Here is a 12236-nt window from a genome sequence, read left to right as displayed (position 1 = left end):
TTTTTTTTTTTTAACTATTTGCATTATAGCGGTCAGCGAAGAAAAATCCAGAAATTAGCTGATCAAACAAAACAGAAGTCAACGCTGCTTCACGGGTTGAATGAAGACTCTGTACGAGTAGAAACGGTATGGACAAATAGACGGAACGGCACTTGTACTCCCGGTTGAAAGCTCAGTCTGAAAACGTCCAAAAAATGGTGCCATAGCACAAACTATAAAAAAAAAAAATGTTTTAACTGTTCACATTATGGCGGTCAGCGAAGAAAAATCCATAAATTAGCAGCACTGTTTTATAAGCCGCATGGTTCAAAGCATAGGCAAAAAGTTGTGGCTTATAAGTCCAGAATTTACGGTAGATTTGACATAATATAATGCATGACTTTAAGTCGGTGTTTATGTCCAGAGACTGAAATGTCGTAGCAGTTCAGAGAATCTGGAGAAATCACTGCACGTAAGCAATGATTTTACGGACCTTCGACCCCTCAGTCGGGTACTGCATCAAAAAGCGACATCATTGTGTAAAGGATATCGCCACATGGGCTCAGGAACACTTCAGAAAACGACTGTCAGTAAAGACAGTTCGTCGCTACATCTGTAAGCGCGACTTAAAACTCTACTGTGCAAAGCGAACGCCATTTATCAACAACACCCGGAAACGCCGCCGGCTTTGCTGGGCCTGAACTCATCTAAGATGGACTGATGCAAAGCGGAAAAGTGTTCTGTGGTCTGACGAGTCCACATTTCCAATTGTTTTGGGAAACTATGGACTTCGTGGAAAAGAGGAAAAGAACCATTGTTTTTTGGTTTTTGTACACATACCTTATAAAACTATGATGTATTTGTAGGGCCTCCCCAGGCTAAACTGGGGCACTAAATGTAATTTTATTTGGAGGCTTTTTCACACTTCATTAATCATGCGAAACCATTTTTATACTTCATTTTGACCAAATTTGAATTGAGTGTCCTATTTGCATTACGGCCGTCAGCGAAGAAAAATCCATAAATTAGCTGCACCGTTTTATTAGCCGCATTGTTCAAAGCGTAGGCAAAAAGTAGCGGCTAATAAGTCCGGAATTTACGGTAGATCTGATATAATACAAAGCATTAGTGGGTGTTTATGTCCCAAAACTGTGAAATGTCATAGCATCAAAACTTTTATTATTTGTTTATTTCCGACCCAACAAAGGACTGACGGACATTTTGACCCGGAATGTTGGAAAACAATTCTATAGAGCCGTTCATGCTGCTCCCGTGGAAGGTGGCTTTGTGACGAAGCCTCATTTCCATTGTGAATCACCGGCTCGCGGAATTACTTGGATGACTTCATATTATTTGCGTTTTGCACATACTGTGTCCATGGTTACGGCCTTTAATTTGAATGATTCACGCCGATCATCACTCACAGGTGGTCAAGTTCCAGTATGTCGTGTCTAAATGAATTTAGTATGGAAAGTGATGTAATGACTTGTTAAAACCACTTATGGTTCATATTTGTGCATGTTTTGAATGCATGTAGAAACAGAATCAGAATCAGCACAATCCCATTCAAGATCAGACAAACATTACAGGGAGACAGAACAGGATCGCTGACGGGTCTGCCAACTTCTGGCGCCCCTTACAAAAAAGGTGAGAAACGGGGGGGGGAAACACTCATAGCCATAGCACACATAAACATGTGTGTAAGAGGGAAACATCAAAGAACACAAAGGACATTAAAGACATTAAAAAGAGCAGAGCTGATGCAACCAGCCACTTCTACGCAGTAAAACAAAAACAAAAAAACACAAAAAAAACATATACAGAGAATGGAGCAGACCCAACAAAGCAACCAAGAGAGCCGACTCCACCCTCGGCTGCCCACCAACTCTCGCAATCAGTCAGAATCAGAATCAGAATCAAAAATACTTGAACAATCCCCGAGGGGAAATTAAGATTTTCAGCACAATCTCATTCAAGATCAGACAAACATTACAGGGAGACAGAACAGGATCGCTGACCGGTCTGCCAACTTCCGTCGCCCCTTACAAAAAAGGTGAGAAACAGGTTAACGCTGGGAAGGGGAGGAAGGTTTGAGGAAAAAAAAAATTCAGTCCAAGCCTGGGCCCCTGGAGAGGGGGTCCAGACTGAGGCCAAGGGAAAAAAAACTCATAGCCATAGCACACATAAGCATGTGTGTAAGAGGGAAATGTCAAAGAACAGAAAGGACATGAAAAGACATTAAAAGAGCAGAGCTGATGCAACCAGACAGTTTTACACACAGCTACAAAAGTAAAACAAAAAACAAAAAAACATATACAGAGAATGGAGCAGACCCAACAAAGCAACCAAGAGAGCCGACTCCACCCTCGGCCGCCCAACAACTCTGGCAATCAGTCAGAATCAGAATCAGATTCAGAAATACTTTAATAATCCCAGAAGGGAAATTAAGATTTTCAGCAAAATCCCATTCAAGATCAGACAAACATTACAGGGAGACAGAACAGGATCACTGACGGGTCTGCCAATTTACGGCGCCCCTTACAAAAAAGGTGAGAAACAGGTAAATGCTGGGAAGGGGAGGAAGGTTTGAGAAAAAAAATTCAGTCTAATCCTGGGCCCCTGGAGAGGGGGTCCAGACTGAGGCCAAGGGGGAAAACCTCATAGCCATAGCACACATAAGCATGTGTGTAAGAGGGAAACATAAAAAAACACAAAGGACATTAAAGACATTAAAAGAGCAGAGCTGATGCAACCAGCCACTTCTACACACAGCTACAAAAGTAAAACAAAAAACAAAAGAACATATACAGAGAATGGAGCAGACCCAACAAAGCAACTAAGAGAGTTGCAAATGTGAATGTTTGTCAACCGGATGTGTTCATTGCATTTTGGAAAAAAATAAATTGCAATAGAAAGAGCACAACTCTGCTTCTCTAGCATAGAATTTGTTCTCAACCTCACGCAGTACTAATGTTTAAGCATGTGTGTGTGTGCGTGTGTGTGTGTGTGTGTGTGTGTGTGTGTGTGTGTGTGTGTGTGTGTGTGTGTGTGTGTGTGTGTGTGTGTGTGTGTGTGTGTGTGTGTGTCAGTGACAGAGCAGGAAGCGGCTAGGAATACTTTCTTAGTACCATTTCGTATGAAGCACTCTATCATACAACAATTGACGTTTTACACGCACTTATTTTCTAGGTGAAGAAAAAAAATCAACCCTAGTCCAGGCGTTGTGCGATTACATCATTTTTTTACTGTACAGTTAGTAATGCAAGGAAAACCAAACTGTAAGGAAAAAAATTAATAACAAAGCATCGTACAGTATAGGGTTGTCTCCATACCAATTTTTTGTATTTTTGTTACTTTTCTAAATAAGGGGGACCTAAAACAAATTGCATAATTGGCTTTATTTTAACAAAAAATCTTAGGGTACATTAAACATATGTTTATTATTGCAATTTAGTACTAGAATAAAATAGTGAACATACTAGACAACTTGTCTTTTAGTAGTAAGTAAACAAACAAAGACTCCTAGTAGTAACATATTGTGTCATTTATCATTCTATTATTTTGTCGAAATTTTAAAGAACAAGCTGTAAAAATGGATTAATAATCCACTAATATCTGCTTATTTTCTGTTTCAACATGATCTATCTACGCTTCTGTTCAAATGTAATAATCACTTATTCTTCTGTTGTTTGGATACTTTACATTAGTTTTGGATGATACCACAAACTTAGGTATTGATCCGATACCAAGTAGTTACAGGATCATACATTGGTCATAATTTAAGTCCTCATGTATTCCCTGAGTTTATAAACATAATGTGAATTTTTTTTTTTTTTTTTTCGTAACTCTTTAGTATGGGGAACATATTCTAGGTAACAAACACTTAATTGAGAGTTATTTGGTTAGGGTTAGGGTTAGGGTTAGGGTTTATAATTGGTTGTATAATAAGGCCATGCAGAATAAGGAATTAATAAGTACTTAATAATGACTAATTAAGAGCCAATATGTTACTAATTTGCATGTTAATAAGCAACTAATTAATGGTGAATATGTTCCCCATAGAGGGTTAGGGTTAGAGGGTTAGGTTTAGGGTTGGGTTTAGGGTTAGAGGGTTAGGGCTACGGTTAGAGGATTAGGGCTAGGGTTAGGGATATGGGATTATAATTGGTTGTATAATAAAGCCATGCAGAATAAGGCATTAATAAGTACTTAATAATGACTAATTAAGAGCCATCCATCCATCCATTTTCTACCGCTTGTCCCTTTCTGGGTCGCGGGGGGTGCTGGAGCCTATCTCAGCTGCATTCGGGCGGAAGGCGGGGTACACCCTGGACAAGGGTTAGGGTTGGGGTTGGGGTTGGGGTTAGTGTTAGAGGGTTAGGGTTAGGGTTAGAGGGTTAGGGTTAGGGTTAGGGTTAGGGTTTATAATTGGTTGTATAATAAGGCCATGCAGAATAAGGCATTAATAAGTACTTAATAATGACTAATTAAAAGCCAATATGTTACCAATTTGCATTTTAATAAGCAACTAATTAATGGTGAATATGTTCCCCATATAGGGTTAGGGGTTAGGGTTAGAGGATTAGGACTAGGGTTAGGGTTTATAATTAGTTGTATAATGAGGCCATGCAGAATAAGGCATTAATAAGTACTTAATAATGACTAATTAAGAGCCATCCATCCTTTTTTTTCTACCGCTTGTCCCTTTCGGGGCCGCGGGGGTGCTGGAGCCTATGTCAGCTGCATTCGGGTGGAAGGCGGGGTACACCCTGGACAAGGGTTAGGGTTAGGTTTAGGGTCGGGGTTAGGGTTAGGGTTGGGGTTAGTGTTATAATAGAATAGAATAGAATACATCTTTATTGTTATTGTACATTGTACAACGAAATTGCAAGCAAACTAGTTTAGTGCAAATTCATAACATAAAAACATAAGGAGGGTTAGAGTTAGGGCTAGGGTTAGAGGGTTATGGATAGGGTTAAGGTTAGGGTTTACAATTGGTTTTATAATAAGGCCATGCAGAATAAGGCATTAATAAATACTTAATAATGACTAATTAGGAGCCAATATGTTACTAATTTGCATTTTAATAAGCAACTAATTAATAGTGAATATGTTCCCCGTATAGGGTTAGGGTTAGGGTTAGGAATTATAATTGGTTGTATAATGAGGCCATGCAGAGTAAGGCATTAATAAGTACTTAATAATGACTAATTAAGAGCCATCCATCCATCCATTTTCTACCGCTTGTCCCTTTCGGGGCCGCGGGGGTGCTGGAGCCTATGTCAGCTGCATTCGGGTGGAAGGCGGGGTGCACCCTGGACAAGGGTTAGGGTTAGGGTTGGAGTCGGGGTTAGGGTTAGGGTTGGGGTTAGTGTTAGAGGGTCAGGGTTAGTGTTGGGGTTAGGGTTAGGGTTGGGGTTAGTGTTAGAGGGTTAGGGTTAAAGGGTTAGGGTTAGGGTTAGGGTTTATAATTGGTTGTATAATAAGGCCATGCAGAATAAGGCATTAATAAGTACTTAATAATGACTAATTAAGAGCCAATATGTTACAAATTTGCATTTTAATAAGCAACTAATTAATGGTGAATGGTGAATATGTTCCCCATACAGGGTTAGGGTTAGAGGGTTAGAGTTAGGGTTTATAATTGGTTGTATAATAAGGCCATGCAGAGTAAGGCATTAATAAGTACTTAATAATGACTAATTAAGAGCCAATATGTTACTAATTTGCATTTTAATAAGCAACTAATTAATGGTGAATATGTTCCCCATATAGGGTTAGGGTTAGAGGGTTAGGGTTAGGGTTTATAATTGGTTGTATAATAAGGCCATGCAGAATAAGGCATTTATAAGTACTTAATAATGACTAATTAAGAGCCAATATGTTACAAATTTGCATTTTAATTAGCAACTAATTAATGGTGAATATGTTCCCCATATAGGGTTAGGGTTAGAGAGTTAGTTCTAGGGTTAGAGGGTTAGGGTTAGGATTTATAATTGGTTGTATAATAAGGCCATGCAGAATAAAACATTAATAAGTACTTAATAATGACTAATTAAGAGCCAATATGTTACTAATTTGCATTTTAATAAGCAACCAATGAATGGTGAATATGTTCCCCATTCTAAAGTGTTACCAAAAATTAAAAATATATATTTTCTGACGATAAAAAATATTGACGTAATCATAGTAGTATCGACTAGACACGCTCCTATACTTGGTATCATTACAGGTGTAGATCCACCCATGGTATTTGTTTACATTCGGAAAGAGCACAACTCTGCTTCTCGAGCATAAAGTTTGTTCTCAACTTCACGCAATACTAATGTTCAAGCATGTGTGTGTGTGTGTGTGTGTGTGTGTGTGTGTGTGTGTTCCAGAGCCCGCTGTGGCCAGCTGTGTGCAACGTCCCGTAGACGTGGTGTTCCTCCTGGACGGCTCCGAGAGGATGGGTCTGGAGAACCACCGCCGGGCCAAGGAGTTCATCGACAACGTGGCGCGGCGCCTCACCCTCGCCAACGGCCAGTCGGACGAGCGCAACGCCCGCATTGCGCTGGTGCAGTACGGCAGCCCCACAGAACAGCGAGTGGAGTTCCCGCTCACGCACAACCTGACGGTGATCGCCGACTCGCTGGCGGGAGTGACCTACATGGACTCTTCCTCGGCTCTGGGCAACGCCATCATCCACGCGGTCAACAATGTGGTTTATCGATCAGGTGCTCAGGTAAGACCACGCACACTCAAGTTAGTGATGCCTTACTCGGGGCTAATCTAATCAAACTTTATTTATAAAGTGTACATACACTTGTAAAGAACATGATGTCATGGCTGTCTTGAGTTTCCAATCATTTCTACAACTCTTATTTTTTTGTGATAGAGTGATTGGAGCACATACTTGTTGGTCACAAAAAACATTCATGAAGTTTGCTTCTTTTATGAATTTATTATGGATCTACTGAAAATGTGCTGGGTCAAAAGTATACATACGGCAATGTTATATTTGGTTACACGTCCCTTGGCAAGTTTCACTGCAATAAGGCGCTTTTGGTAGCCATCCACAAGCTTCTGCTAGAATTTTTGACCACTCCTCTTGACAAAATTGGTGCAGTTCAGCTAAATGTGTTGGTTTTCTGACATGGACTTGTTTCTTCAGCATTGTCCACACATTTAAGTCAGGACTTTGGGAAGGCCGTTCTAAAACCTTCATTCTAGCCTGATTTAGCCATTCCTTTACCACTTTTGACGTGTGTTTGGGGTCATTGTCCTGTTGGAACACCCAACTTTTTTTTCAAAAAGTCGGGATTTTTTTCTGTCAAAAAACGTGCAAATGAAAATACAGCTTCACCACTTTAGTCATAATTTTTGTGCTTAAGATATTTTTCAGGATTTTTTTCTGTCAAAAAATCTGGATTTTTTTCTGTCAAGAAATCTGGATTTTTTTCTGTCAAAAAAATCAGGATTTTTTTTCTCAAAAAAATTCGTGGGGTTTCTTTGGTCAAAAATTTGGGATTTTTTCTGTAAAAAAGTCAAGATTTTTTTTGTAAAAAAGTCGGGATTTTTTCCTGTCAAAAAGTCAGGATTTTTTCTGTCAAAAAATGTGCAAATGAAAATACAGCTTCACCACTTAAGTTATCATTTTGGCGCTTAAGATATTTTTGGGGATTTTTTTCTCAAAAAACAGATTTTTTCTGTCAAAAATTAGGGATTTTTTTCTGTCAAAAAACGTGCAAATGAAAATACAACTTCACCACTATAGTCATAATGTTTGTGCTTAAGATATTTTTCGGGATTTTTTCTGTCAAAAAAATCAGGATTTTTTCTGTCAAAGAAATCTGGATTTTTTTTCTCAAAAAAACAGGATTTTTTTTCTGTCATAAATTCGGGATTTTTCCTGTCAAAAAATCTGGATTTTTTTCTGTAAAAAGGTCAGGATTTTTTTCTGTCCAAAAATCTGGATTTTTTTCTGTCAAAAAATCTGGATTTTTTTCTCAAAAAATCCGGGTTTTTCCTGTCAAACATTTGTGATTTTTTTGTCAAAAAACGTGCAAATGAAAATACAGCTTCACCACTTTAGTCATAATTTTTGCGCTTAAGATATTTTTCGGGATTTTTCTGTCAAAAAAATCAGGATTTTTTTCTCAAAAAATCAGGATATTTCTCTAAAAAAAATCAGGATTTTTTTCCCAAAAAATCAGGATTTTATTCTCAAAAAAACTGAGTTTTTGTCTGTCAAAAATTTGGGATTTTTTCCGTCAAAAAGTCGGGATTTTTCTGTCAAGAAACCTGCAAATGAAAATACAGCTTCACCACTTAGTCATAATTTTTGCGCTTAAGATATTTTTCAGGATTTGTTCCGTCAAAAAATCTGGATTTCTTTCTCAAAAAACACGGATTTTTTAATGTCAAAAATGCGGGATTTTTCTGTCAAAAAGTCGGGATTTTTTCTGTCAAAAAATGTGCAAATGAAAATACAGCTTCACCACTTTAGTCATAATTTTTGCGCTTAAGATATTTTTCAGGATTTTTTTCTGTCAAAAAATCTGGATTTTTTTCTGTCAAGAAATCTGGATTTTTTTCTGTCAAAAAATCTGGATTTTTTTCTCAAAAAATCCGTGGGGTTTCTTTGGTCAAAAATTCGGGATTTTTTTCTGTCAAAAAAAATCGGGATTTTTTTTCTGTCAAAGAAATCGGGATTTTTTTCTGTCAAAAAAATCGGGATTTTTTTCTCAAAAATCACAGATTTTTTTTCTGTCAAAAATGCGGGATTTTTTCTGTCAAAAATTAGGGATTTTTTCTGTCAAAAAACGTGCAAATGAAAATACAGCTTCACCACTATAATCATAATTTTTGCGCTTAAGATATTTTTCGGGATTTTTTCTGTCAAAAAATCAGGATTTTTTCAGTCAAAAAATCTGGATTTTTTTCTCAAAAAATCTGGATTTTTTTCTGTCAAAAATGCAGGATTTTTTCTGTCAAAAAGTCGGGATTTTTTTCTGTTAAAAAAAAGTGCAAATGAAAATACAGCTTCACCACTTTAGTCATAATTTTTGCGCTTAAGATGTTTTTCGGTATTTTTTTCTGTCAAAAAATCGTGTTTTTTCTGTCAAAAATTTTAGATTTTTTTCTGTCAAAAAATCTGGATTTCTTTCTCAAAAAATACGGTGTTTTTTCTGTCAAAAATTTGAGATTTTTTTTCTGTCAAAAATTCGGGATTTTATGGTCAAAAAGTCGTGATTTTTTTCTGTCAAAAAATCTAGATTTTTTTCTGTCAAAAAATCTGGATTTTTTTCTGTCAAAAAAACTGGATTTTTTTCTGTCAAAAAAATCTGGATTTTTTTTCTGTCAAAAAATCTGGATTTTTTTTCTGTCAAAAAATCTGGATTTGTTTCTGTCAAAACGTCAGGATTTTTTTCTAAATGTCAAAAAGTCGTGATTGAAGTATGTGCTCCAATCACTCTATCACAAAAAAAAACAGTTATAGAAATGATTGGAAACTCAAGACAGCATGACATTGTGTTATTTAAAGTTAAAGTTAAAGTTAAAGTACCAATGATTGTCACACACACACTAGGTGTGGCGAGATTATTCTCTGCATTTGACCCATCACCCTTGATCACCCCCTGGGAGGTGAGGGGAGCAGTGGGCAGCAGCGGTGGCCGCGCCCGGGAATCATTTTGGTGATTTAACCCCCAATTCCAACCCTTGATGCTGAGTGCCAAGCAGGGAGGTACAAGTGTATGTACACTTTTGACCCTGACTGTATAAAGGGTTGCGATTAGTGGCAGCAGCAGGTCGAGACACTGGTCAACAAACAGAAATTGGTGCGCTTCTAGCAACAAGAGCGTAAACAAAGAAGAACTATAGTTCTGGCAACATATGTCTTATGTCGACGTGCACTTGTCCATGCAGACAACAAATGAATAAATGCACAAAACAATATTGTCATTAATCCGATCATCTCAACGTTGTTTTGTTGCAGGGAACCCGCTTTGCTCGCCGCAACGCCGAGCTGGCCTTCGTCTTCATCACCGACGGCATCACCTCCGCCGAGCAGCTGGACGAGGGCGTGTCCTCCATGAAGCGCGCCGAGGGCGTCACCACGGTGATCGCCCTGGGGACCGACACCGACGAGGAGGTGCTGACCAAGGTGGCGCTCGGCGACACGTCGTCCATCTTCCGTGGCGGCGACTACGCTGTGTTGAGCAAGCCCTCTTTCTTCGAGCGCTTCGTCCGCTGGATATGCTAGTGAGGAACCGCGCCGTTGAATTAGAGTTTGTAGAACGGAAGAAGGTGCACGTGAACACGAATGCAACCGCCGTCTTCTTCTAAGAGCATAATCATAACCGGATGCAAAGCACTGATGCAGCTAAATTGACAGGTTCAGACAGTTTCACTATGACATTTTTTACTCGGGCCAATCACTAGATTGTTCTATTCATTCTAACTCTACGGTCAGATGACCCGCCAAAAGACACTCGTCAACGATTTGTATGATATACATTTATTTTGTTTTTTCAGAAGAGAATCCTTTTTTTCTCGCCGTCAATATTTACATTAAAGGTGCTAAACAAGAGAGAAGGACAAAGCCGTTTTGCTAAGTTGTGAGGTTTTTGTACCATATTATTCTGTACGACTATAGTTTGTCAGGGGGATGGAAACTGAATAAATGCCACGAGATTCGAACACACTCATATTAATTCACTGTGATCACGCGCACACACTTACACACACTTACACACACACAAAAAAAACATCTGTAAACACAAAATTCCAATAAATCCAAATGTGGTAACTCCAACTTGTCTCTGTGTGACATCTATTGTCATTAAATCAATGAACAAAGTTAGGTAAGGAGCCGAAAGTGGAACATTAAAAGGCTTTATATAATATGTTCTAAAAAATATATACAGTATGTGGAGGGGGCGTGGCCTGCCGGCCTGCAGCAAAGCGGGGTGTGCCAGCGAAATCAGCGAGGGGTTTCGTAGATGGCCCACCTGGGCCTGGTTATCTAATCACCTGTCGCTCTGTTAAAAGGCAGCAGCCGGGAGGAGAGAGTTGTTGGAGTGGGAGTTGGAGCTGGAGCTGAAGGAGAGTCGGAGCGAGAACGAGAAGAGAATATGATAAATACTTTTATATATTTATGAAAAGTAACTTCAAAATGAACTTTTATCAATTTATGATCATGATTAATGTTAGGCCATATATATACACAATACAATATATACTATATTGTATTGTAAATATAAGGAATACAGTATAATGCGGTATTATGCTTTGAAAAGCTTTGACTTCTGACTTCCTCATTTTGATAAAAAAATAAAAAATACAAAAATCCACACAAATTATTATAATTTTTAGTTTTGTAGGTTAAAGTGCTTTATATACTGTATTGTGCCCCTTGGTTTATGTTGCTGATCAATTTGAATGCATTGTTATTTATTGACTTTATTTAATGGAAGTCGGTCAAAACTGTTTTTTTTTATTGTTTTAATAAGGATAAAATATTTTATTTTATTTTAGGCATCTTCAAATATTTCCTCTTACAGAATATATATTTTTTTAAATTAAAAAATATTTTTAATAAATGTATTATTTGCTGTGAGTTGATGTATATTTCTTTCATATTCATTTTTTATGTTAATAAGAGTACGATTTTATGCAGAGGTGTACTTATAACAATTTTTTAGACAAATTACACTTTTTTTTTTGTCGCGGCGGAGAGTCGGGGGCCTGAAATGATTTCTTCTTCCTAGGGGCGGTGTAACAGAAATTAATTGACAAGGGCAATTAATTTAGGAAAATTGTATTTAAAAAGTACAATAAATACTTGAATAAAACTACAAATTGATAAAAATACAATCTAGAAAAAAATTAACTGATTCATTTCTGTAAAGACAATATTCTCCCGTTGCGGCTTGGCATTGTCGGCGTGATCCCAGGATGCAGAGAAGGCAGGCGGTGTGTGAGCAGAAAGGACGACTGTTAGCAAGAGAAGCAGCGTGAAGTAACTAACAGAAGTGTGTGCGCACTCGGTAATGCACCAGCACCGTCTGAGATGCGGCGCTGGAGTATAAAGTCCTCGGATGGTGGTTGTCAACAGGTGAGTGTCCTATAATCACCAAACAGAGGCAGGTGGAACAATCACACACACACACACACACACACACACACACACACACACACACACACACACACACACACACACACACACACACACACACAGGTTATTGTATTTGTTACCTTCTTGAGACCTCCGA

The 12236-nt window shown here is 38.2% G+C and overlaps 1 protein-coding gene across 1 annotated transcript in view; it reads left to right on the top strand.

Moving 5' to 3' along the window:
• col6a2 (collagen, type VI, alpha 2) overlaps nt 1–10777 on the top strand; it is a 37730-nt gene extending 26953 nt beyond the window's left edge. Inside the window, exons 31-32 of the mRNA XM_061935300.2 lie at nt 6360–6703; nt 9959–10777. Of these exons, the coding sequence (XP_061791284.1) occupies nt 6360–6703; nt 9959–10225 (611 nt within the window). The 3' untranslated portion in view covers nt 10226–10777. The remainder of the gene's footprint in view (nt 1–6359; nt 6704–9958) is intronic.
• The last annotated feature ends 1459 nt before the right edge of the window (nt 10778–12236 follow it).

Source organism: Nerophis lumbriciformis, linkage group LG03 (assembly GCF_033978685.3).
Source record: "Nerophis lumbriciformis linkage group LG03, RoL_Nlum_v2.1, whole genome shotgun sequence".
NCBI lineage: Eukaryota > Metazoa > Chordata > Actinopteri > Syngnathiformes > Syngnathidae > Nerophis > Nerophis lumbriciformis.
This window is presented reverse-complemented; position numbering and strand designations above follow the sequence as displayed.